The 25,994-nt window shown below is 41.8% G+C and overlaps 2 protein-coding genes and 1 long non-coding RNA gene across 7 annotated transcripts in view; 2 read left to right on the top strand and 1 right to left on the bottom strand.

Annotated features, from left to right (window-relative positions):
* LOC105356281 (uncharacterized) lies at positions 1 to 10,566 on the top strand. 2 transcript variants are annotated; one of them, XR_013650488.1, is made up of 3 exons: positions 1 to 531; positions 9,831 to 9,974; positions 10,344 to 10,566. It is a non-coding gene; the product is annotated as an uncharacterized LOC105356281 (long non-coding RNA). The 2 variants fall into 2 exon arrangements; XR_910485.4 differs by lacking the exons at positions 9,831 to 9,974; positions 10,344 to 10,566 and adding exons at positions 6,327 to 6,534; positions 7,621 to 8,397 and having other exon boundaries at positions 48 to 531.
* A 169-nt stretch (positions 10,567 to 10,735) lies between these two features.
* zgc:113531 (von Willebrand factor C domain-containing protein 2-like) lies at positions 10,736 to 14,409 on the top strand. 2 transcript variants are annotated; one of them, XM_020711196.2, is made up of 4 exons: positions 10,736 to 10,860; positions 12,237 to 12,662; positions 13,465 to 13,594; positions 13,773 to 14,409. In XM_020711196.2, exons 2-4 carry the CDS (start codon positions 12,318 to 12,320, stop codon positions 13,991 to 13,993), a joined length of 696 nt encoding a protein of 231 aa, XP_020566855.1. In that variant the 5' UTR covers positions 10,736 to 10,860; positions 12,237 to 12,317; the 3' UTR covers positions 13,994 to 14,409. The 2 variants fall into 2 exon arrangements, with proteins under 2 accessions (XP_020566855.1, XP_004079548.1); XM_004079500.5 differs by lacking the exon at positions 10,736 to 10,860 and adding an exon at positions 10,929 to 11,023.
* A 2,367-nt stretch (positions 14,410 to 16,776) lies between these two features.
* Positions 16,777 to 25,994, bottom strand: part of b4galt2 (UDP-Gal:betaGlcNAc beta 1,4- galactosyltransferase, polypeptide 2) — a 296,417-nt gene continuing 287,199 nt past the window's right edge. For 2 of the 3 annotated variants that reach the window (XM_078933983.1, XM_078933984.1), the window contains exon 8: positions 16,777 to 20,538. In XM_078933983.1, the coding sequence (XP_078790109.1) occupies positions 20,388 to 20,538 (151 nt within the window). In that variant the 3' untranslated portion in view covers positions 16,777 to 20,387. 3 annotated transcript variants of the gene reach the window in all.

Raw genomic sequence — 25,994 nt, 5'->3', positions numbered from 1 at the left:
ACACACACACACACACAGTCCCCATCATACACGCCCCCCAAAGAAATAAACGGTTTCTAGCCTGTTCATAGCAACGGTGTCCCGCTTCATTAGTTACCATTTGGGTCCGGACCGGACATAACAGTGGTTTCCGACTACGGTCTGAAGCAGGACGACTCGCATTTACTGGGGAATATCCGATTTGTCTGCTTACATGGCATACGCAAATGCATATCCGATTCGTTTCCGATTTATTTCCACATACAAGAGAGGCCTGTATCCGATCTGAGAAAAACGGAATCCATGCGCTTTTGTCCTGCTTACACGTTCACCGGTCATATCCGATCTGTGCCACATGAGAGGAAAAGATCGGAATTGGGTCACTTGAACCATGCAGTGTAAGGGCGGCCCAAGACACCGAATTGATACAAAATACGTAACAGGAACGACCAGTAGGGGGCACTGTTTTTTTTCTTCCGGAAAAATCAAAGGCAGTCAGACTGAGAGAGTCACGGGAGAATGGCGGCCTATCTCGGTGGTCAGCGCCCCGAAGTAAGTAGCCTCTATGTTCAACACTAACATCTACTGTCTTCATGTATTGATTGAGTCATTGTCTGGATATGTTTAGAAGGGAAGGCTGGAAAATTCTAATGACCGAGCATTCCACTGGTAATAAACGCAGCACTTACGGACGAATTTGTGAGACGTGAAAAGAGTCTCACGGTAGATCCGTGCGTAACTTTGGCTTCGTGTGTGCGTAACAAGGGATTCGTGTGTGTTTTTTATAGATGTGTGTGTGTGTAAGTACTTTCAAACTGTTGTAATCTTAATTTGTGCATACGTAAATTGCATTTTGTCTTTTTTTCATTTTATATTTTTTTAACTTATACACAAAACGTATTATGTGAGTAACAAATCACGCACATAATCTAAATTTATGCACAAATCCTAATTTACGCACGCACAAAGCAAGAATATGCATACACAAATCCTAATTTACGCACAAATCAAGAATTACGCACGCACAAATCCGACTGAGTCTAATTTCCCTCCATAGCTGGATGTCTTTTGTATGTAGTCCATGAAAACAGACGGATTGTTCAAAAACTCTAAAATGTTTTCCCTTCTTATATGAGTAAGATCAATAAAGTTTAGCGTTATTTACAAAAGGGGTTTATTTAAATATACACCTAGTGTATCAAATGTTTCATAACTCCTATTGCAACAGTAAAATATGTCCAACACAGAGGCTTTCAGCTCTCATCTGTCTGCTCAGCTGTACGACAAGTTAAAAAACAAACAAACTCTGACACAAGTTTCACTTTCTCAAATTTTGGGATCTTTAGACTCAGATACAAAAACAGTAAAGACAACATCTCTAAAGTTAAGCTATTTGATTTGGAAGAAGTTTTGTTTTTCTTCTGCCACAGCTTTTTATTTACAGTACAGATCAAACGTTTGGACACACCTTCCCATTGAATTCCCATTCCCATTTGAATGGGACTGTATCTAACACAGCCTTGAATATTAAAAGTACGAGTAATTTTGGACAAACTAAATGTAGTTTTTATGAAATAAATACATACATTAATAAAATAAAACCCACCCATGATATGTAGTTAGAATTAAATACAAAAAAAAAACCTTTTTAAATATATTCCTGTTTTATTTATAACTTATAAATATGATGACGCATTGTTAAATAATTATTGCCACCAGGTGGCACCAAAATGCTAAAAACCTTGAAGCTATGCTTTTGACTCATGTTGCATTTGTTTATTTTTATGAGGGGGGGTGGGGGTGGGGGGGGGGATGCAAGAGCCATGTTAGAAAATAAACAAAAGGGGGGAGTGAGGGTTTGTTTTTATGCTTTCGGTTCTACAGTTTCACATCTCAGCGGTATGATCGCCTGCTGCTCACTGCAGGCCGTGCTGGAAAATAGAAGTAAATGTATTAAACACACACGAGACAAGCTTTGGAAATTGCAAAGAGACGTGGAAAGGGGATAAAAATAACCCTGACGGAGAAGGGAAAGGAATGCGTGTGTGTCTTTGCAAGAAGCCGCTAAATGAATAAGCAGCAGCAGCAGCTCTGTCATAACTTCTAGCTGCTGTGTCCGTATAAAATGAAAACCATGCAGCCGACTGTGTGTTTTTGCTCCAATCAAACAAAAAACAAAATCCAGCACTAATAGCTTTAGCGCTTCAACGGTTTGGCTGATTCTTTCGCTTCATTCACACTTAAACCACCACAATAACCCTTCAGCCTGCAAGAATAAAATGCATCTAATGTGTTATCCATCAAGTCTCAAGTGTTGTGTCTCAGAACTTTCCTGTCTGACAGAAACGAGGCCTTGTGCTGCATTTGGAGCTTCTGTTTGGAGCCGTTATTCTGAAATGTATGTGCAGATAAAGAAGGTGCACTTTTACATGAGATCTCCACATGAGATCATCACTGCACTCCCATCATCTCAGATGATGGGACCATTTATTCTTTAACTTTTTCATGACATACCAGCAAAATGTTTTAGCATCCTAAAAAAAAGGCACAGCTGGTGGGACAGATGTGGAAGGATGCAATTTTACAACTCAAGTTACGAGTTTTGCACACGATTAATGGAACTTGAACTTCTTAATTAAAAAAAAAAGCTGAAGTTTTGGATTTTGGCTGCTTCAGTGCAGTTTGAAGCTCTGACCTGCATTTTTCTTTTCCGAATCCTCGTGGCCAGTGTGGTGGTGGTGGTGGGGGGGGGCAAACTGGATCACAGAGGGGGATTCTCTCATTTCTGCTGTTAATTTAAAGTGGCTCCCCTGATGACCGCTCCCGCTCAAAGTGGCGTTTTTAACGTGTTCTTGTGGCATTTTCCTGATGATGGCGGACACGTAAAAAGAAAATTAAGGGGGAAATGACATTTCTGAGTATTTCTTCCTTCATTTTGCTGAGAATAGGGAGCAGAAGAAAGAAAAAGAGCTTATTTGTGACATATATACTTGTTGGGCAACAAGCTCCGAGCTCTCAGCAGCATGGAGGGGAAGGGGGGCGGGGTTTCGCTGCAAGGTGCTGCCCAAGAACACAGAGGTGAAATCTTTAAAGAACTCCTGCCGCTCTGCAGAAACTATGTCCTAGAAAATGACACAGGTTTTAAAGGTTTTGGCTAAAAACGGCATCATCATCATCATCATCATTCAAAAACCACTGGGAACACTTTGGAAATAGATCAAAAGATGACGGCAGTGGGACGTTAAGAGACCTCTGATAACTTCAGGGGGAATATACCACACCGCACTTCTATAAAGGTAAAGAAGTCCCACTTCACGGTCACTAGGATGTTCTGAAAAAACACAAAGATAACAAAAGAAATGAATGGGAGAGAATCAGAACCCATTTAATCCAAAATGAAGAAAATATTCCTGAACTGTGATCAACCTTTGCCTAATTCCACCAATTGGGAAAAACATACAGCAGAAACCAGGTAAGGGTTTTGAAATGATGTGCATTGTTTGCATAATTCTAATTTTCAATCCCTAAGCAGCTTAAAATGATTCTGCAATTAGCCGATCAGCAGAGTTAATATGCAAATCTGCAGCAGCCTGACAGGATCGACCTCAGGACCCAAATTAAGATATTTTCCCGTCATGTCAGACACACTTAGATCAGCTTCTGGGTTTGTCTCGTCCACCTCTTCAATGAGAGACGATTTATGAGTCCTCTTCCTGTGGAAATTGAAAAAGTATTTGTAACTTCCTCCCTGTTAGACAAAATGATGATTTGTGGGAAATTACATCAATTCTTGTGTTTTATGAATATTCTTTTCTGCTGCTCAACACGAGTAGGTAAAGTGCAAAAACACTTTATAAGAAATGACAAAAGTATGTGATAAAATAAATAAACTTCAATTGGTTTTTGTGTTTCTACATATACAGCACAATATTTACAGATGCAAAAACTATGGATGCTGAATAGGTTTCAACTATAAGACTCATGCAAGAGGAAGTTCCAAATTAAACATATAGAAAAAGCTGCATTATTCTTGAAGACAGTGATTACATGGCCTCTTTACAGAAAATTAATGTAACTCTGCTGCTGGTTCAAGACCAACATTTGAAATCACAAGACTTGGGGGATTATTTTCCAAAGAAAAAGTAGCCCAGAAATGACACAGAGTCACCAGAAATATTTCCACGTGTGGTCTCTGGGGAGATCAGTCATTTGCACAAACTGGTGTGGTTTGTCTGTGTCAATAAAGTTCAGTGAAATATGAAGAGATGTGGGGCTCCGCTTTCTTTGATCTGCATCAGTGTGGGCCAAAATGTGTCCGTACACCACTTGAGTGGACGGAGTGAGAAATTTCCCAGGACTGTGTCAACAGTCAGTCAGAAAAGGCACAAACACACACACATACACACACACACGCTCGTGCTCACAAATACAGACAATCATGTGCCCGTTAGGGGAAGAAGGATTTTTTTTAAATACTTTGTTTCAGCACAAACACATCTATTGTAGGAAATCATTCTTTTAGCTTTAAACTTTGACGTTTTTAAAACATGTGATCAAAAACACATGATGATACACATGATCAAAATCAGAGAGAATACAGATTCTCAGAAGCGACACACACTGCAAAAAATCAACAAAACAAAAAAACCTGCGAGGTGGCACAGCCTATTGGTACCACCTGCCCCCGCTGCCCCCTTTTGACCCGCCGTCCCTCACTGAGCGGCTGCTACACGCCTTCTCACTGTCCCCATCCTGCCGCCCTGGTCAAAGCTCCACGTAATAAATTCATAAAAAAAATAATAAATAAATAAATCTTTTTTTTCCCCTTCAAATAGTGGCTTTTATTTTTGGGTTTATCTCCACAGCAACCATTTTGGTCATCTGGGATGATGAACATCACATCTATGTGATGTTTAAAGGAATTGGCAAAAGTACATTTATTGGAGCTTTTTTTCGTTGACCACATCCACTTTCCTAATATGGTCATATTGTAGGTGATTTTGTTTCACTCTTGAGACAAAGATTTTTGTATAACTTTGTCACAACATTACCAAGATAGAAAAGAAAAAGAAAGAAAATGTGCGAGCAACACGAGAACGCCACTTTTAGGAGCTCGTCACGCTAACTACGTTAAAAACCTACAAACTTTAAAACCCAAATTTTTTCCCAATAATGCTCGGAGAGTTAAGCGGCAATAGATCGAAATTCTTTGGAGGAGTTAATATTTGTAGAAGGTACTAGCTGTCATTTTTTTAAAATTTAGAATGGCTGCCTTTTCCTGAAGTCAAAGGTCAACAGGTTGTAGTCCTAACCTGGTGGTTCGTTCGAAGAGACACTTTTTTTCTGAATATTGTGCAAAAATGTGAAAATTCCCAAATGTCATACTTTGTCACATAATGGCCACCAAGCCCCAGGTCCTGTGGCCATCCCATAATAATTTCAAAACTTCCCAGAAACGTACGTTTGATAGTTTAGTGACATAAAAATACAAGATAAACACAGTTAGGTTAAACCAATAATAGACAGCAGCCTTTGAATAGCTCAGGAGTTTTCCTTTGATATTTTTATCTTTAAAGTGTAGCCCCCCCACCCCACCCCACCCCCTCTGATTACATAACTATAGCGCACGTCTTGCATTTCCTCCAACCAGAAAAAAAACAAAAAAAGATCTTTTAGCAGCTCAAAGCAGTCTGGGATCTATTTTGTGACAATGGGGCCTTTTGTTCTGGGCTGGCCAGGAAATGGGAGGAAGAAGGAGGAGAAAACAGCTGAGGAAGAAAAGAGGTGCTTTCCAGGATGGCTGGAGTGACTGTGGGCCTCACAGGGAGGAATGAAGGGAGGAGAGGAGGGAGGCGGTCCGGACGAGGGAGGACTGGGATGAGGTCATCAGAAGGAAAATGCACAACAGGAGCGAACTGAGGTGCAGGGAGAAAAGAGAGGAAGTTATTTTAACTTCATCTGTTAATCACAACAGAGAAGGATAACTTATCTTAAATACTTCTGACGTCCAATCATCTTAACTCTAAGGAGGACAGCAAAATGATCGATTCAGAGCTCACAGAAAGGTCTGCTTCAGCATGAAGCAGGGAGAACGAACCTAAAGAGCTGGTTCAGCTGAACTATGAACATCACGCATGGTGTAAAAATGCCACATTTGACCCAGACTTTATCAAAAACTTCTGTATCTCTGAGAAATGCAGTTTTCTTTTACTCCTCAAGTACCTGATGTTAAACTTTAAAACAGTCTGATGACTAATTTAAGGAATTTCCTGCTAAAATTCACATTTTAAATGTTTTTAACGTTAAGTAGGTTTAATTCATGTAATCAACTATGTTGGTGTGTTCAGGAACGAATGGGAACCTCCAGGTATGGAAGAAAAATGAAGGATCTTCAAATGTTTCCAAAAGCCTTTTATGAAGACCATGAAGCTGCAGCAGACGTTGGTCCTTCACCAATTTCCCGCTTTGTACGAAGGAGTACTTCAAGGCCACTACGTACGTTTCGTGTATATTTCGCGGATGAAAACTGGTCATACGTGAAAACACGTGGCAAAGGTGAGAAAAGTTGTGGTCGTGCATCACGAATGAACCACGTTAAAACCAAGGAAGAAGTACGCATAAACCATGCAAAGAACACGCTAATCAATGCAGAACATGAACCGTGCGTGATTATTGCGCTATTTATATGCAATTCATTAGGGAATTGTGTGTCAATTATGTAGTTTGAAGGTGATATGTGCGCCGTATGCGCGATATCGGTGGTTCATGCGTGAAAAGTCTGTTAGACAGATGTGGAATGGTTGTGGATTTGATTTGATATAGAATGTGAAAACTTGTGCATCAAAAATCTGCATCTGTGTGTAAAAATCTTCTGCTGTGAACTGACAAATTTCCATTTGCATGTGTTCATTCAGAGTTACAACTTCAAATCTGTGATTACAACTGCTCAAATGTGCTTCTGCGTGTGCTCCAATCTGCTGGCGCAAATCACAAGTGAGCTACAACTGCGCTCTGAATTCTGACACATTCCTTGCGAGAAACTTGTGTCAAAACTGATCTGTGTCCGAAAATGGAACCAGGGGGGGGAGGGACTTCCTGCTCCTTTCTCCGCGGAGCTCGCCGTGTGTCGATACAAAATGATTGAGAGTCTTGCTGTCACATTTGAACGTTTCTCAGAAGAGTTATTGAAGCAGGAAGTGCGAATCTGTGAAGATCTTTCTAACTTTAGTTAGTCCTGCACTCTGATTGGTTGACTCCGCCTCCTCTTACCCTCCCTCCCCGCCCTGATTCCATTTTCAGACACAGATCAGTTTTGACACAAGTTTCTCGCAAGGAATGTGTCAGAATTCAGAGAGCAGTTGTAGCGCACTCGTGATTTGCGCCAGCAGATTGGAGCACACGCAGAAGCACATTTGAGCAGTTGTAATCACAGATTTGAAGTTGTAACTCTGAATGAACACCTGCAAATGTGAATTTGTCAGTTCACAGCAGAAGATTTTTACACACAGATGCAGATTTTTGATGCACAAGTTTTCACATTCTATATTACAAGTTCTCAAATCAAATCTACAAGTGCGTTCTTTTTGGAGCATTTTTACCTTCACAGCGTTTTGACTGAATTTGTTCTCCAAACATCAACAGGCTGACTGAGTCTGATGCAGCGGCCACTACACCACAGCCCAACGTCCGTTACAGCAGACAGACAGACGCAAGTTGGACATCAATTCCACCCTCATGGACTAAAAGGAACAGGATAGAAATCCAATTCTATTTTCAAAGTGTTTCCCAGTTTTCATGATTATGCTGATTTTAGCCCAAATCAAAAAAGCAGTTCAGCATAAAATTCACCTTTGTGTTGTGGGCGTGGCAATTGGCACAGAGAAACCCCGCCCCCTTCCCCTCCCAAATCAGGGAGCTCACCCAGCGTATTTTCTATGCCACAAATACGATCTTTTTCAAATGGCATTTCTTTCGTCTGCTCCTAATTCACAGCGATTTGAATGAGAAATACTCAGAAATTCTATTTGAAAGTTTATTTCCTTAAATATTTGTCTTCCATCACAAGAAAATAGCCACAAGAACATTTTAAAAACAACATTTTCTTCAGAGTGAGTTTTTGAATTTTATGTGAAGAGAAAAGCCTCTTTCCATACTTTTCTGACTATTATAACATTATTTGGTTTCTGGTGTATTTCTGACCTTAATGTGAAGCTTAGCTTTAATGGGAACCAAAGCTTATTAACATCATAAAGAAGTAAATTATACTTTTTTAAGGTAGAGTGTAGTTATTATAAGAGCTGTATAGCCGAATTTTTATGGGTATCGAGTGGACTGGAAAGTTTATTCTTAGGGTTAAGATGAGGGTAAATTGTGATGACAAAGACAGTTTTGTATAAATATAAATAAAGGCTGTGATTACATTTGACCCCTTAAGTCTTTGAAGTCCTAGAACTGCCAACAATGTAAATATGTTTTATCATATTTTTATCCCTTTTATTTAAGAAAACTGCTGGTCCCAGTGGTTCATGAGAGGACCAAAGACCAATGTTTGTGCAGGAAAATAATATATAATTCACTTCTTTCTTGGATTCAAGAAACATCAGACAGGATATTCAACTGGCTGGATTGGAAGCATTCTGCAGAGAAGTATTGCTTTGGGGAATGCCATTGGTGAGGCGTGCGTTTGGCTTTACGTATGAAAGTCATTCAGCTGATCCACAGCTCGGAGCAGCTGAGCGATCAAAGGCCTGCAGCAGACGCACACACTGGGCCGGGGATCAGGGTCGAACGTGGCACTGAAGCCCGCTTCAAAGAGGAAATTGGATTTGTGCTGGCACCATCCGAGCGGCACCAATACCTCTGGCATTGTTCCCACTGAGCCACTAACAATGGGGAACGCTTTTTGGACTCAAGGGACTTTCTATAATATCTTTCTGTGGTGCGAGCCAAAAAAAAGAACAAAAAAACAAAAAAGGAATTTACACCTCTCCTTAAAAGGACCACGGGAGAAAAAACTAGATTATCGAGTTGCCAGTTTGAGCGCCGATATCCAGAAAACTGAAATGTGCGGAAAAATCTTAAACTAGGGGCAAACAATGATGCTGTGACACCTCCTTCTGCAGGAACATTCTATTGAAGTCGAAAAAAAACATCCTTTGAAAATTCTATATCTAACAATAACAATATGGAAGTTAAAATCTTGGTGTAACTTCCACAGACGCTTCATGTGCTTAAAACACATTCAAAAATTCTGACTTACCTTTTTTTTACAGTGTAACTTTAGAGTGGAGCTTTGGGCTTGGAAATATATAAGAGATCTGTGTTTTTGTCCATTTTAATTCAGTTTATTTTAATTTTTGTAGTATGAGTTTTGTTTACTTTCTCAATTCCAAAGTGTAATTGTTCATATTCAGATTTAATTGTACGATTTGGGCTATTAAGTGAGATTTATCTCTGTTTTGAAAGCTTTTTGAAAGTTTGCTTTGACATTTTGACCTTGACTCTTTACTGGGGAGGGGGGGGGGGGGCACAAGCAGACATGTGGAGGGGGATGTCTAACCTGCAGCTGTGCTTTGCATTACAGTTATGTGATATAGGGGAGGGGGGGGGGCACAGCCAGATTTCCTCCATACGGAAGTAATCAAATGTTATTTTTCCATCAACATCTTTAAAGTTTTACATTCAAAACAGGAAATAGGTTTTTTAGGAGTCACAAGTAAGAAAAGATGTGAATAATTGAAAACTATTGGATACTAAATCAATGTTCCATGATGATCCTTTAGTCCATAAAGCTTTGCTACCTGTGAGATGCTAACGCTACAACTTCTAATGAATTCTTCACGTTGAAACAGAAAGTCATCGTTTGGTGAGATTTCTTTAACCATGAGGAGCTGTGAAGTCTTTTACTGGTCTTCCTGGAACTGGACCCCATAACATCCCAGCGTGACCTCGTTCCACAGAAGGCGCAGGAACACGAACCTTTAAGGGCGGTGAAGGTACTGATCTCAGTAGCTCACTGTAACATCAAAAGCAAAGCATGCTGGGACATCTCTGGTTACGGTTAGGTGCAGTGAAAACGAGGTCTGGGAGACCGGCCAGCCTCTTTGTGATGTGTCGGTGTGCTGGTCCGGTTAGCAGGTACCAAACACACCGTTCTGGATTTTGAAAGTGTGCACACGTAAACGAGAGTCATGATGGACCTTATAGGCGTGCACACACCCCCAGAGCTCACGGGGACAAAACGTTAAAGGATTCAAAGGCGCAAGTCGTCCTTTCTGCTGTGGTTGAACCTGTCAGGTGACAGGAAGTGGTCTTTTCAAAATCCATTCTTCGTGTTCCTGAAAAGGCTTCTTTTCACTCAGCAGCTGAGGAAGAGCGGCAGCAGGAATGCAGTCGGAGGAAAGGACGACATGGGGAGGATCTAACCTGACTTCAGATCCCGCCGCCTCGGACAATGAGGACCTTGATAGCTGGAGGAGCGGCCGTATCAAAGAATGTGTGCAGACCCGCTGTCAGCTTCTCTTTAATGAGGGACAGAATTTATTTCATGGCTGCTGAACAACCAGAAACAGAAATAAAAGACATGCAGGAAGGAAACACAATGAAAATGAAAGCTATTTATATGTAGCTTAAAGGTGAAAACTGAAGGACAGTTGGAAAAAGTTGACATTTTTTTTAAATCCAGAAAACTTGTGTCTGTTTCCAGAGTTTTTGCCAGAGTCTCATGTCTTTAAATGTAGATGAAGGAACATCAGAGGAGGACCAAAGGCTGTGCACACAAACGTGTCACAAACCCAAATGCTTCTTCGGGACTTCAGGAGAGAAGGGGGAGGACTTTTAGTCGCTCCACTGCGATGAAGAGTGCAGGGCAGAGATGAAGAGGTGTGTGTGGAAGCAGGACGGTTCAGGTGTGTTGGCTTAGAAAGGAGAGCTGAAGGTGTTCTCTGTTTCCATGAAGCTTTGATAGAACAAAGAGGACGGGAAAATAAAAAAAGAGAAAAGGATGAAGCGATGAAAATGTAAAATGAGGGTCAGGAAACAGTAGGTGAGTAGATGTAATACATAATGAATCATCCAGATATAGATCTACCTGTACTTGAATGGCCCATTGAATCCAATAAATATTAAGTTTGTCAAATGAATTATTTGCTTGAAAAGAAGGAAGTAAAACTATATAATCCCACACCTATTAAGACTTTTTTTTCCATCCTAATCTTTGATTTATCTTATATTTATACTTCACCAGTCCAAGTGCAGATCATTTATCAAATAACAAAGATGGAGTGCTTATCTGTCATGATCAGAAACCATGGGGAGGAAGTTTAATGAGAGGTCCATATTCCGTAGATAGTCCATGATGGCTCCATGTTAAAAACCACTCGAGCTCGGTAGAGGTCGACTTTGACTTCTGCAGCTTTTGGAGCTAACGCACAACAAATGTGAGTTAAATCTAATCAGAAAGATTGCCTAATGAAGGTTACTCTACTGGATGTAAGCGGCCTTAAGCCTGACATGTGGACAGCGTCTTCTTCAGTGCACACCCGGACAGCGAAGCAGAAGCAAACCGGGTCCAGGTGGTTTCCTGTTGGAGCTTTGCTGCAGGAGGAGAGATGGGCGACACGTGGAGATTAGAGAGCAGAACAAAGAGGAAAGAGTGCAGATGGTAGTGTTTGACATTAGAGAAGAAAGGGAGTTAGCTGAGCTATGGAGATGGTACTTAACCCACTGAGGATACATCATAATTCATGTGACTAAACGGGCCTTTCTTGCCATAAAAATGTATTTGTGAACTCCCTTTTTACAAGGAGATAGAGTACTAGTTCATCTTATGAGTTAAGCCTTAGTCACATGAGAACCATGAAGAGAAAGTACGATGTTCTGTTTTAATGCTGCCTGTAAGAGACTTAAAACAGACTGAGCTAGAATTAAACCACTGGACAAAATGGGATTTGATCCATATTTCAAATTTATGAAGAAGCCTGTTTGCTTTTCCAAACATTAATATATAAAAAAAAGGCTCGTTTTAAAACAGGGAAAGTGGGACAAAAGCTGCTTTTAACATTACTGATTAATTAACGATAACGAGAGGGCGGGGCTTGGGGCCTCCGCTGTAAGTGGTGAACTCTGTCAAACTCTCCTCCTCGTTTCCTCCTGCCCCTGAGCTCCTCTCCTTCCGGGCTTTATGCAGTTTTGCGCAGCTCCTCCAAAGGAGGTTCCGACGACTTGATCCAGTCAGGATGTGAACTCTCATTCTGCAGAACCCCCCGCCGGACCAGATCTAACTCTGCACAGCAGACCTTCCTTTTTGAGCGACCCATCCAGATCAAGCCAGAGGCGCCATGGCACAGAGCTCCAGCGCGCGCCAGAGGATGGCCCGCACCTTCCTGACGCTCGCGCTGTGCGCTCAGGTGGGGTCCGGCTTCTCGGTGTCAGAGCAGCAGGAGAACACCTGTGAGGCTAACGGCAGCACCTATTACCTGGGGGAGTGGTACTTCCTGGACTCGGACCACTGCACCCAATGCGAGTGCACCGCCGAGGGCTCCGTCTGCGCGCGCACGGAGTGCACCTCTCTCCCGGCGGCGTGCATCCACGTGAGCCACTACCCCTCTGACTGCTGCCCCAGGTGTGAGAAGATCGGCTGCGAGTACAGAGGGGTGGTGTACGAGCTGGGCCAGAACTTCCAGGTAGATTTTTTTTGTGTCACAACTTCACATGCAGCAGTATTTGTTCACATCCATAAACCTTATTTTACAGTTTTAAACTACAATATAAATAATAAAAAAAGATGATAGATTATAACAGTATGACATTAATATAAACGGATAATTCATATAAATAACCAAAAATTAATTTAAAATAGAGATATTTCTTAAAAAAAAAACACGGATGATCCTCAAGTTTCGGGCTATTTTCCCTTTAATCTCCAAAAATGAGCATGCGCACAGCACATGACAATGCATAGATGAATGTGCATCAAAGAGCAGATGGCGCCCCCTTTTGAGGAGACCTGATGTTGCATCTTGGTGATTTCTGTGGAGGGATTTTTGGACCATAATTCCGAGCTCATTGTTTTGAGCATAAAGATTCGTGTGTTCAAAAAGATATTTTGCACTAGAAACAGAAATAAAAAAGTTCTTTAACTTAAAAAATACGTGCAAACAAAACAATTTACTCTTAAAACTTAAAAATACATGCACAATGTCTGGGATTGGCTGGCTTTTGTGGCACATTTGTAAGGTGCTCTGCTCTATCAATGGAGAATTGAAATTGAGAATTGTTTTTTTCTGCACATATTTTTGAGTTTCAAATGCATTTTTTTGTTTCAAGTGTAACATAATTCTTTGACTAGACAACATTTTTAAAGTTTGCACTGAAAACAGTGGATGTTGCGATTGGAATAATGGCACAAAAATCCCTCCATAGAATTTTTAATCCCTTTTCTGTCTGATGTAGCTCTGATGAGGAGTTCATGCGTGTGTTTGTCAGCCATCAGAGTGCGAACAGTGCACGTGTGACAGCGACGGCATCGCCCGCTGCCTGGTCGCTGATTGCGCCCCCCCACCCTGCGTGGATCCGGTCTACCAGCCGGGGAAGTGCTGCCCCGAATGCAAGGAAGGTGAGACTGGAGGAAGGAAAACCCAGAAAACCAAATGAAAATGCAACACATCAAGCATATTGATCTATATGCATCACTGTGGCGTTCCTTTGCTGGTGGCGAGTTGCATTTGATCGATTTGCATGCGTCGATAAGTGTCACCTCAGACATCATAATCACTTGGTAATTTTTCCTCAAGGTCCCAACTGCTACGTTGATGCATCCCACAGTCAGGTGATTCCTGCAGGGGATCCAGTCTGGGTCGATTCCTGCACCAAGTGCCGCTGTCATGACGGACAGGATGCTGGCTACTGGGAGGGAAACCGTCTCGCCTCCTGTTCCCGCCTCAAAGGCTGCACACCACAACAACCGTCTTATCAGCCAAACGGATTTAGTGCAGCACAGAAAGCTGAGGCCTAAAATTCAGATTTGGTATCGGCCTGGTCAGGTGCATGCTTCATTTTTTTTTATCACGAAAACAACCTTGGCGTAGCATTTGTGAAATTTAAAGCCAGAGGCTGCAGTTGGCTGGAACCAGCAGCGGCTGCAGTTTGAGAAAATTGACTCAGAATTTCCATAAAAATAATTAAAATATATTTTTTTAAAGCATGAAAACCTTTGACCTTTGGATGCATGAATTTATTTCCAATTATTTTGTTTTCAAGTAGATATTAAATCAATGTAATTTTGTAGCATCAATAGGCGTCAAAGGGTTAAATATCTCCGTTAAACCTGAATTTAAACATTTTTTAAGGTCAAATTGTTACTGTTATTGGCCCTAACTCACTTTGTATGCCTTTAGAGAAAAATAAAAGTTTAATCTAATAAAACAAAAATGTGGTTTTGCTGTAAATATTTGAATTATATGAATTTTATCCAGATTATATAAACTGTATTGATCCAGCTGGAGCAGGAAATGCACGCAGAGCAGCAATGCAGCTCAGAAAGGACGTGAGCACAGACTGAAGTATCAATGTTGTATTACACCTATAGTTCAGTCTTTATGTTGACTGACGTATCTATCTATCTATCTATCTATCTATCTATCTATCTATCTATCTATCTATCTATCTATCTATCTATCTATCTATCTATCTATCTATCTATCTATCTATCTATCTATCTATCGGTGTAAGATGCGGCAGGGAAAGCATACATGGAGCGCCAAAATCAAGTGGCTGCAATAATATACAGGAACATGTGTGCAGAATATGAACTGGAAACCCCAAGGTCAAAATGGGAAACACCTCTGAAGGTGGTAGAGAATGAGAGGGCAAAGATCCTGTGGGACTTCCAGATTCAGACTGATAGGATGGTAATGGAGAACCAACCAGACATTGTAGTGGTGGATAAAGAACAGAGGAAAGCCGTTGTGGTGGATGTGGCAGTGCCAAGCGATGGGAACATCAGGAAGAAGGAACATGAGAAACTGGAGAAATACCAGGGACTCAGAGAAGAACTGGAGAATGCATGGAAAGTGAAGGTGACAGTGGTGCCTGTGGTAATTGGAGCACTCGGGGCAGTAACCCCCAAGCTGGAGGAGTGGCTACAACAGATACCTGGAAAGACCTCAGACCTCTCAGTCCAGAAGAGCGCAGTGCTAGGAACAGCTAAAATACTGAAGGACCCTCAAGCTCCCAGGCCTTTGAATTTATCTTCGCTTTTCCAGATGCTGAAAGTGCTTACAATGTGTCCATTGTTCATTCAGTCCTCATTCATTCACACTTGGTAAGTACTAACAACTACTAACTAACTTTGGGAACAACAGGGCAGGCAGGGACAATTTAAAAATGATGGTATTTGTGACGCAGAAAATACACTGGATGACAGGCTCCGCCCCTTTCTGATGCATTCACCTGCGGACAAATGGATCCACGATCGTCTTCGTTTTCCTCGTCGGAGCTGGAATCTGGATCAAAACTGTACGGCTGGATGGCTACAGTACTGCTCGCCTTTTTTGTTGCACCACTAATGTCAGGTTAGGTTGTAAGCTAGCGGGAGAGTGTGTAAACAGAGAGCTCTCAGTAACAGGAAGCGAGGGGGCTTTTCACCAATGGCCCTGCACTCAACTCAGAGAAGAATTTCCAATGAACTCCTGCTGCAGAAACTATGTCCTAGAAAACGACAGGTTTTTATGATTATGCCAAAAAAAACAAAAGGCTTTGAAAATAGATCAAAAGCTGATTAGAGTTGGGCTTTATTGTAATGAGGTATTCATAATTCATACTCTGGTTACTAGGAACCCCCAAATGGTAACCAACAAAAAGCCAACAAAGCCAACAAAAGAGTCACAACAGGTCAGAGTCTTTATTCTGAAAAACATTTGTCTGTGTGAAGTGTGAGATTAGCTTCTATCTTTCAGCAGCAGAGGCAAGTCTTAAAGCTGCTTTGAAGTTTCCAGACTGCTTTGGAAAGCTGTTTCCTGACGAACTGTCAAACAACGTTGCTCCTTTGTTTCCCCACAAAGAGAAGCTGTCGCCGTTCACCTGAAATGAACTCCTCCTGGACCAAAAAAACCCAACAACAAATGTTAGCTGGAAAGTCGATGCAGCATGATGGGATGGACGAAGCCACCTCGGCTGCTTCCTCTCCTCCATACTACTATTTACAATATTAAAGCTGTATTGAGCGAAATCTCCAAAAAAGCAATTCCAAATAAAAACGATATTCAGTCATCGAAAGTGTTTTTTCTCATGTATTATTAAAAATTCGTTCTTTTCGTGAAAGATTTTAAATGTTGAGTGATTACACTTTAAATGTGTTTCAATATTTTGGTGTAAAAAGAAAAGTAGATTTAAATCCATCACTCCATCCATATTGTGCACTATCTGGTGGGGGCATTCGGACATGACAACATTTGTCAAAGATGTTTCTAAACCTTTTCTTTTTGTTTTCAGATGTAAAAAAAGAAGTGTAAAGCTCAGCTAGTCCTCGAGAAAAAGGCATCCTTCAAACTCTATTAGAGCAACAAAAGTCCTTCAAAAGTTTTCCACCTTAAAACCACCCTTCAGCTAAATGAAGTCAAGACAGCAACAGCAGCTTTTGGCCCTGAGAAGCTTTCTGCATGTGTGGAATGATGCTGCTGCATCAGCGAGTACTACTACTTCAGAAAACTCTGAATTACTTTAGTCTGCTGGTAACAACAGAACTCCTCCACTGCTTCACAGGGAACAAGGAAGCAATAAAAACACACCACCATACAATCTTTTACATCAAATCTATTGATTTTATAGAAAAAGTAATTGATATGACATAATGCATTCTATAGAAGATAAAACATTTTTTAACATTCATTGTAAAAAGAAAAAAAAAGAAAAAAAAGAAAAAAGAACATTTAGGTAGAGCAAAGTTTTAGAAATCCCGCAGGTCTAAAAGATCCTGTGTGGGGTTCAGCAGCAGTTTCTGAGTCGAATCTTTTCCGATGCTCTCAGTGAAGTGTGCTTAGCTGCTGAAACAGTTTCAAAAGTCCAATGAAAGACAATGACAGGGGGGGGGTGGGGGGGGGGGGGTGATGCATAAAGTGAGGTGTTTTTGTTTCGTTTTGTTATTTTTGCCCAGTGTGTTTTTAGTTGCCAACCATTTTTCGCCGTCGTACTCGCTCAGTTACCCATCAGCTTCTATCGAATTACTCGAAGTCACTACTTCTTCACTAAGGTAACTAGAATGGATCTTGTTTTAAAGGGACACTCCATCGAATCAGTTTGTGGCTCAGAGTGCTGCTTTTCTTCACCCCCTTTTTCATTGTACAGGTAACCCGGTTACCATGGCGACGGACTTTTGAGGCAGGCACCTATCGATTAAAGATGATTCCATTGCTGCCATTAGAAAGAAATAAAGTGAAGTGAGATTATTTTAGCAGCAGGTGATGATTTTTGTTCTTAACAGATGTATCTGCAGCTGCTGCTGATGGTGGAACCTTCATGATTAGAATATTATTTTTTTACTGTTTTAAACATGTTCTTGTTGCATTTGTCTGATAATGGACGACATCTATAAAGGAAATGAACCTCTAAATTACATTTCTGAGTATTTCTTTATTCAAATCGTTGTGAATCAGGAGCAGAGGGAAAACATGCGCTTTGAAAAAACTGGGCGGGGCCACAAGCTCCCTACTCCGCCCCTTTCTGATGCATCCACCTGCAGACAAATGCATCCACGAACGTCTTTGTTTTCCATGTCAGAGCTTGAATCTGGATCTAAACTGTACGTCTGGATAGTTCTGAAATTGCTCCCCGTTTTTGTTGCACCACTAATGTTCAGTTGGGGGTGTAAGGGGCTGTAAGCTAGTGGGATAGCATGTGAACAGATGGGTGATGGGAAGTGGGGACGTGGTTGCTCTTTGCAAACGGTTCCGCGCACAACTCAAACAAATTTTCTGCCGCTCTGCAGAAACTATGTCCTAAAAGACGACACGGGTTTTCTTTTGGCTAAAAAAGCATCATTATAATTTAAAAGACCACTGCGAAAACTTTGAAACTAGATCAGTGGAGTGGGACTTTAAATCATTGCTTAAAGGTTTTTTTTTTTGTAGTTACCTTTTCTCAGTTACATAATGTACTCTGCATTTTCCTAACGTACTTGTGTAATTCATATTTGGGTAAAAATGTCTTAATGTACATGAATTTGACAGTACGGTTACATTTTCTGATCTAATACATATAAAATATGTGAAAACATTCTTTAAATGAAATCCTTCTGACCTTTTTTTATGGCGAAATTGATGCAGTGTCCCTTTAAAATAACGAATTATTCAATAATCATCTGCACTGTTTAACCCTTGTTCTATCCTAGGCACTTTAACATCGGGAGTTGGGTCATCTAGACCCACTAGACAGTGCGCTGAACCTTTTTTCTTCAATGATTTGTGATCTTCACTGGTGTCCATGGATTACATGAAATCTTTCCACCTTTATCCACCTTTGTCATGGTAGGGAGAACATGTCAATGGAAGGGGGGGATCATAGGATAGCACAAGGGTTAAATCCAAACACTCCAAAAGAGTTTTGTTCTCGCATCAGGAAAAATCCTAACCTTAGACGCGAAACATGCAGGGATGGAAACATCTGTGATTTTGCACAGCTGTAAACGCTTTGCAGAAGAAATGACATCAACCTCGCCACACGGAGGCTGCCCACAACACGCCAAAACAAACAAACAAACAAACGCAAAGGCAGAAAAAGGAAAAAGTGGGGAAGGAACGCAGAGATGAGAGATAATGAAGACTGAAAGACACTAGAATAGATGAAGCACTCCTGTTTGGGCCTGGAGTGGGTCCGTCAATAAGCACAATAGTGAACTGGAGCTAAACGTGAAGGCAGACAATAAAAAGCAACGGCAGACAGCTTGGCTGCAAATGCATGCTCTGAGGTGGAAAACGTAGGAAAAACATCTGGAAACTGTTTCACCTCAAGATGGGTTTAAATCCAAATAGTAAAAATACTCACATCCAGACTTTTTTTTAGGAACCTTTGTAACGGTAGTTAAAAATTAATGACATTTTAATCAGATCAATTCTAAAGGCATCGGCGTAGATGTTGTTGGAAATAAAAGATGATTTCAAAACACCAGGTGAAGGAAAAACTGTAAAAAAAAGGCCGTTCATGAAGTGAAAATTGTACCTGTTTCAACGTAGAATACCAACAAGGGAGAGCATTTAAAAAAACCTCCATGAAAATGTGACCAAACAGATGAAAAACACAGCAAAAAAAAGAGATCAAACTGGGATTAGTGAGCGACAAGACGAGCATCGTCTGTCTTTTACTTCCTGCTCATTTCTCCAAAAAGACTGAAAAGAGACAGCAGAGAGAAAAAAGTGGCATATTAACAGTATTCATATATTTTTAACAAACTGTAAGATTTAAAAAAAGATGATTAGATTACAGTGTAACGATAACAGGAATCTTCTCCGTCTTTCTCTGTGTAGAAGTTTTACTCGACAGGTCAGTTTTGATTTTTCTGCCTCACTCACCAGAGTCCAACTTTAGAACATTTCCAATTTTACTAATTGATTATAGAGTAAAATACAAAAAAAAATGAAGTGTTTTTTCCTTGAGGCAGAATAACAATAATCAGATCTCAGCTGTCGGATTTGCCGTTGGATTTCTGTCCCATGCACACAGGATGAGGAGACGGCTCCTGCTGCGAAACCTTAACGTTATCTATCAAAAGAAGCCAAAGAACAAAAGGAGTTCAAGCGTGTGTTATGCTGACGTCTTATCAAAGCGTCCATGAGTCTGTTGCTGTAAATGCAGGCACGATACACATTCATTGATTGGTAGAAGAGGTCATGAGATCCAAACGGTTAGCTCTCGGGTGGCGTTTCGTGACATGCAGACCGTCTGCTGGGGTTCGTTGAGGGTCACACTGTACATGCCCAGAGGGGGGTTCGTTCTTCACTTGCCTTAGGAAGGTTCCTCATTCGGGATGTTCTCCATGTTCTCCTCCCCATCCTCAAACCTTAATTTAACACGTTTTCTCTCCTCGAATTCAGTCCAGACTGTCAAGGACTTTCCAGAACTTTAATGACCAAATTCCCTTGGTTTTCCACTTTCAGGTCCACAGGTTCATTAAGTCACTCGGTGCTGCAGGCCTGGCTGGAGCCACGTCCACCAACGACTGCAAGGAAAAAAGCTCAAGTCCTATGAAAGAGAAATCTCAAGCTGAATTCCTCAAACATCAAACAAAAAGGAGGAAGGAGGAGAAGGAAGCACTTCAGCGTCCCACCGGAAAGAGTCTCATCCTCTCACACTCCAGCTATTTAGGGAGAAAGTTTTCTTTTCCTTCTGTCAAAGCGCTCCTTGATCTCTGGCGCCGTCTAACCTTTGATGGGCCGGGGCGGTGGCTTGCCGATCTCCACGGAGATGTTTGTGTACAGAGGAAACCTCTTGATCTGAAGCAGCTTGTAAGTCAGGGAGCTGATGCCGTCCTTCTTCATCGTGTGCTTTGTGTTCTGGATTTTGTTGAATCTGATGGGAGAAAAGAGAAATGGGAGTTTTATTTTTATTTCTCTATGAAATGATTCACCTGTATGAGTTTATGCCTAATGCTGAGAGGGCACTGCAGGTGCATGCATCAGTATTTTTTAATGGCAGCAACGCAAAAGAAGAAGCGTCGCTCAGTTTTTCGTCGGGCTTGACGTAATTGTGACGCAGAGGATGAAGAATTCAACGCATTTAGTGATATAAATGGATTTAAAAAGTTTAGTTGACTTGTTAGAGTGTTTCTCCATGTTATGGTTGTCTGAATAATTGATCATAGGTTGTGCTAAAGATTCCTCCTTTGCTTCATGAAGCTAAATAAGCATCAGTGTATTGCGATAGTAAAGCCTTCATATAGTCAGTCTATTATTGTTACCCACTCCATTATCATGATTTGCCTTTAAGATGGAATGTCCATTCTTTGTCTTCTCGATTTTGTCTTCTTCGTTAAGCATTTTTCGGCTTGTGCGACTTATACTCCAGGGTGGCCTATAGTCTGATAAATATGGTATACATATACATATGTATTCACATATATATATATATATATTTATTTAAATGCTGTCAGGCTATCATCATCCTCGTTGTGAAGTACGCCACTAGATTGACACGCAGAACAGCCAATATAAAATAGTCTCTGATGCATACGTCACGGCACATGCGTGTTCCCACTAAACCGAGCGCCACGTTCTGCTGCTGGATCTGGAGTTTTTCACCTTTCACAGAGGCGTGAGCGTTCAGCGTCAGACTCCTAACTGTGGATGCAGCTGCTAACTCGCCTTATTTTTTCTTTTTGACAGACACCAGCCACTATAAAAAAAAAAAAGAAAGCTGGAACAGAACGCAGACAAAATACCTCTGTTGTCGGTACACTGTGTGCTGCGGCGCCAATCGTGGTCCAATTCAACAAGCTGCTCTACTTTTCACAAATAGTTTGTGGATTTAAGTACACAATCCTGAAAATACTAAAGTACTGCATAGGATGGCCTCAGTGCGGGTGACATGTCCACCTGGTTCAGTTTCCGGGATGATTGTCATTCGAGCTGCCTGTTGAGGTCATAGAAGTCACAAGAGCGTGGCCTTCTGGGAATGTGCATTATTACTTGGTGGCAATGTGTCCCCCATGAGAACCAGCTTTCAACAACATTTACTGGGACGAAAGCACATTTTTTTTCTTACTTCGTGAGCAAAGATGGAAAAACATCAAAGAAACCAAACACACAAAGTCAAATAGAAGGTTTTCTGAATGAGGAGGAGAAGAAAAGCTCTTGACCAAGAGGTGGTGCTGTGAGGTTGCGTTTGGGTCTCCATCAGCCGCATTGTGATAGCTTACCTGCCTGGGTTTTGTCTAACTGAGCTGTGATTCAGCCACAACATCAGAAAGGGCTGTGATTTGAGCATTTTAAGGTCTAAATCCTTCCAACAGGGCGACAGCAGCTTCATCTGATGCAACCTTGTTGTAGCAACGGGGCTGTAGGGCGTGTGTCTACGACACTCCCGTCTAAAAATGTTTCATGAATGGAGGGAGCTCGTGTGTGGAGAGTCAGGCGCTGCTCAAAAGACGGCAACAAAAGATGCTCTCGTGATGATATGCTCGGGAGCTGACGTGGACCAGCGACGTTCGTGAGAGCCGCCTCTCTCTGCGGCCGTCTCTCTCAAATCAAATCCAAAAGAGAGGCACCAGCATGAATGGGAGGCTGGAAAACTATTGTTAGGGATCTTTTTCTGCATCCTAACAGTGACTTCACTTCAAACAGAGGATGCTGGGAAACAAAAAGGAGACCAAACATTCAGACTGTTTCCACAGCGACTGAAAGGGCAAAATGATATATAGCAGAAATATTGGCAGATTAACACAATTAAAACATTCAAACGTACATATTGTGTGTCGATGAGACCGATCTGTTTTGTATTAGATTGACAGCACGACAAAGGCGGGACTTCTTTATTCATTAGCCTGAATTCCAGAAATCCTGAGCTAAATAAAGCTTTATTTTAGGCCACAGAGGCTCTCAGAGGAAAACGCTCCCACTTTTGATTCTCAATGACAGCACGGTGAGCCGTTTAATCATTTCTTTATTTCAGTCACAATTAAATAGTTCAGAATGATAATAATAACAATGAAAAAAATCTGCCTTGTGTTTTTCTTGTTTTCAGGCGTTTAACCTCAATGTGGACGAATCTGAGCACGTTAGATTCCACTCATGTCCATGTTAGAATTATTTTCAATACCAGCCTTAAAAATAAAAACATGTTTTATTAACTTAGAGTGCCAAATAAGTGATTCTCAAGTCTGTTTTAATGCAGCTAAACGTTCAGTCAGAAGAAGAAAAACAGCAACGCTGCAGCTTTAGGGGGAAAATAAGTGGAAAGAAGAGCGAAGTTCTAGGAGATCCATTCATTTTTATAGCATTCTGGAAAAAAGTGGAAACTCATTAGGCAAAGACCACCACATTCAAACCTGAACATTTCAGGTTCTGATTTTTTGGATCATCTTCCTTCAGTGCTTCCTTTAGTTTGCTCCCTTTAGGGGGAGCCACATCGAATGACCATTCTCCATCCAACCCGGTCCTCCATATCCTCCCCATTCACGCCAGTCACCCTCACGTCCTCCTTCTCTACCCCATGAACCTCCTCTTTGGTCTTCCTCCTGGAAGCTCCAACCACACCAACATCACTGCTCCTCCTCCTCCTCCTCTCAAACCGTCTCCATCTGCTTCCCTGCGTTTATCTCCAGAACATCCACCATCATCTGATGGATTCATTCCGGATCCATCCTGGTCCCAAAGAGAACCTCAGCATCTTCATCTCTGTTACTTCCTGTCTCTCTAAACCACCTTTTCTTTCCTTTTTGAGGGCACTCTCTGCTCACACATCACACCTGAACCCTTCCTCCACCAGTTCTAACCTGTTTGCAAATGCCTCCCTCCCTCTTTTTCCACACTCTCTGTTGTCCTGTTCCTCCACCTTCTCCACCTCTGCTCTCTGTAGCTTTACCGTTCCACTGGAGTTCCTCTCATTCGCTACGCAACTTTTCAAGTCTGTTTTCAGGCTTCACATACAAAACGCTAAATCAGGTTGAAAGTTTACCTAGGTCGACCTTTGACCAATCAGGGAGTCGGATTTGGTAGTGACATATGGATGGTCTCCCTATTAAGTCACGGAAGTGCCAACTGTTCAAAAATTGATCACAGAGGAGAAATTAATAGTTGCTCTTTGTCCCCACAACTCATCCTGTGTGCATGGGACCCTTTAGAGCACTTCATTAAAGTTTACTTGATTAACAGTATATTCAATGTATTCAATATACATTTATATGTATTTCCAATCTATGACTCCCTACCTTTGATAAATGTTGGTTTGCATTGTCTTTTGTTTTTTTTATGGCTTGAGATAAAATGTTTTTCATCAATTTTCATCAAATTGATTTGAATTGTTCCAACAGAGAAAAAAACCTCCAACTTCATTCTAACGTTGATGTTTCTTCAACAGGGGTGTGTATTGGCAAGAGTCTGGCGATACGATACGTATCCCGATGTTGTACCGGAACACATCTTCTTTCCGTTTTTTAAATATGACTTTTTACATTGTAATAACACTGTCAAGTTTTGTTTATTTAATGATCACAATGTTAAGCACTGCAAAATCTAGCCACAGGGGTTGCAAGCCAGTTACCTCTGTGCCGGTCCCAAGCCCGGATAAATAGAGAGGGTTGCGTCAGGAAGGGCATCCGGCGTAAAAATTGCCAAAATAACCATGCGAATCATCCACAACACTTTAGACATACCGGATCGGTCGAGGCCCGGGTTAACAACGACCGCCACCGATGCTGTTAACCTACAGGGTGTCGGTGGAAATTTGACTACTGTTGGTCGAAGAAAGAGGGGAGGCAGAAGGGTCCGTGGCCAGAGAGAGAAGGGAAAAGGCAGGAACATAGGTTTGAGAATAGGGACTCTTAACGTTGGCACAATGACAGGGAAAGGCAGAGAGCTGGCAGACATGATGGAGAGAAGGAAGGTAGATGTACTGTGTGTGCAGGAGACAAGGTGGAAGGGCAGCAAGGCACGTAGTATTGGAGGAGGATACAAACTGTTCTATCATGGTGTTGATAGGAAGAGAAACGGGGTAGGAGTGATTCTGAAGGGGAAGTTTGTAAACAGTGTTCTAGAGGTGAAAAGAGTCTCAGACAGGATGATGAGCCTAAAGTTAGAAATCGAAGGGGTGATGGTGAATGTAGTCAGTGGGTTTGCGCCACAGGTTGGCTGTGAGTTAGAAGTGAAGGAGAGATTCTGGAGTGAGTTGGATGAGGTCATAGAGAGTTTTCCCAGAGGAGAGAGAGTTGTTATTGGAGCAGACTTTAATGGGCATGTTGGTGAGGGCAACAGAGGTGATGAGGAGGTGATGGGCAGGTTTGGTGTGAAGGAAAGGAATCTGGAGGGACAGATGGTGGTGGACTTTGCGAAGAGGATGGAAATGGCTGTAGTCAACACTTACTTCCAGAAGAGAGAGGAACATAGAGTGACATACAGAAGTGGAGGTAGGAGTACTCAGGTGGACTACATCCTATGTAGACGAGGTCATTTGAGAGAGGTTAATGACTGCAAAGTGGTGGTAGGAGAGAGTGTAGCCAGACAGCACCGCATGGTGGTGTGTAAGATGACTCTGGAGGTCAGGAAGAAGAAGAGAGGGAAAACAGAAAAGAAGACCAAGTGGTGGAAGCTACAGAATGAAGAAACTTGTGAGGAATTTAGGCAGAAGTTGAGACAGGTCCTGGGTGGTCAGGATGAGCTTCCAGAGGACTGGGAAACTACAGCAGAGATTATCAGGGAAACAGGTAGGAAGGTGCTAGGTGTGTCATCTGGAAAGAGGAAAGACGGTAAAGACACTTGGTGGTGGAATGAGGAAGTACAGGAATGCGTCCAGAGGAAGAGGTTGGCTAAAAGGAAGTGGGATGTAGAAAGGACTGAGGAAGGTAGACAGGAGTACAAGGAAGCGCAGCGTAAAGTGACGAGAGAGGTGGCAAAGGCCAAACAGAAAGCTTACGATGAGCTATATGACAGGTTAGACACAAAGGAAGGAGAGAAGGACTTGTACAGGCTAGCCAGACAGAGAGACAGAGATGGGAAGGACGTGCAACAGATAAGGGTGATTAAGGACAGAGATGGAAAGGTGCTAACAACCCAGGAGAGTGTACAGAAAAGATGGAAGGAGTATTTTGAGGAGCTGATGAACGTGGAAAATGACAGGGAAAGAAGGGAGGAAGATGTGGTTGTTGTGGAGCAGGAAGTAGCAGAGATTGGAAAGGATGAGGTTAGGAAGGCTCTGAAAAGGATGAAGAGCGGAAAGGCCGTTGGTCCTGATGACGTACCTGTGGAGGTATGGAAGTGCTTAGAAGAGACAGCAGTGGAATCTCTAACGAGGTTGTTCAATAGGATTTTAGAGAG

The sequence above is a fragment of the Oryzias latipes genome, chromosome 17, assembly GCF_053564925.1.
Source record: "Oryzias latipes strain Hd-rR chromosome 17, Olatipes_Hd-rR_3.1".
NCBI lineage: Eukaryota > Metazoa > Chordata > Actinopteri > Beloniformes > Adrianichthyidae > Oryzias > Oryzias latipes.
Note: the sequence above shows the minus strand (reverse complement) of the source record. Positions and strands in the feature narration are given on the sequence as shown.

Excerpts from the sequence above, each read along its gene's own strand:
- zgc:113531 (XM_020711196.2), top strand. The coding sequence starts at position 12,318 with ATGGCACAGAGCTCCAGCGCGCGCCAGAGGATGGCCCGCACCTTCCTG. Across the intron at positions 12,663-13,464 it reads AGCTGGGCCAGAACTTCCAG|CCATCAGAGTGCGAACAGTG; the intron begins GTAGATTTTTTT and ends TGTGTTTGTCAG. Across the intron at positions 13,595-13,772 it reads CTGCCCCGAATGCAAGGAAG|GTCCCAACTGCTACGTTGAT; the intron begins GTGAGACTGGAG and ends TTTTTCCTCAAG.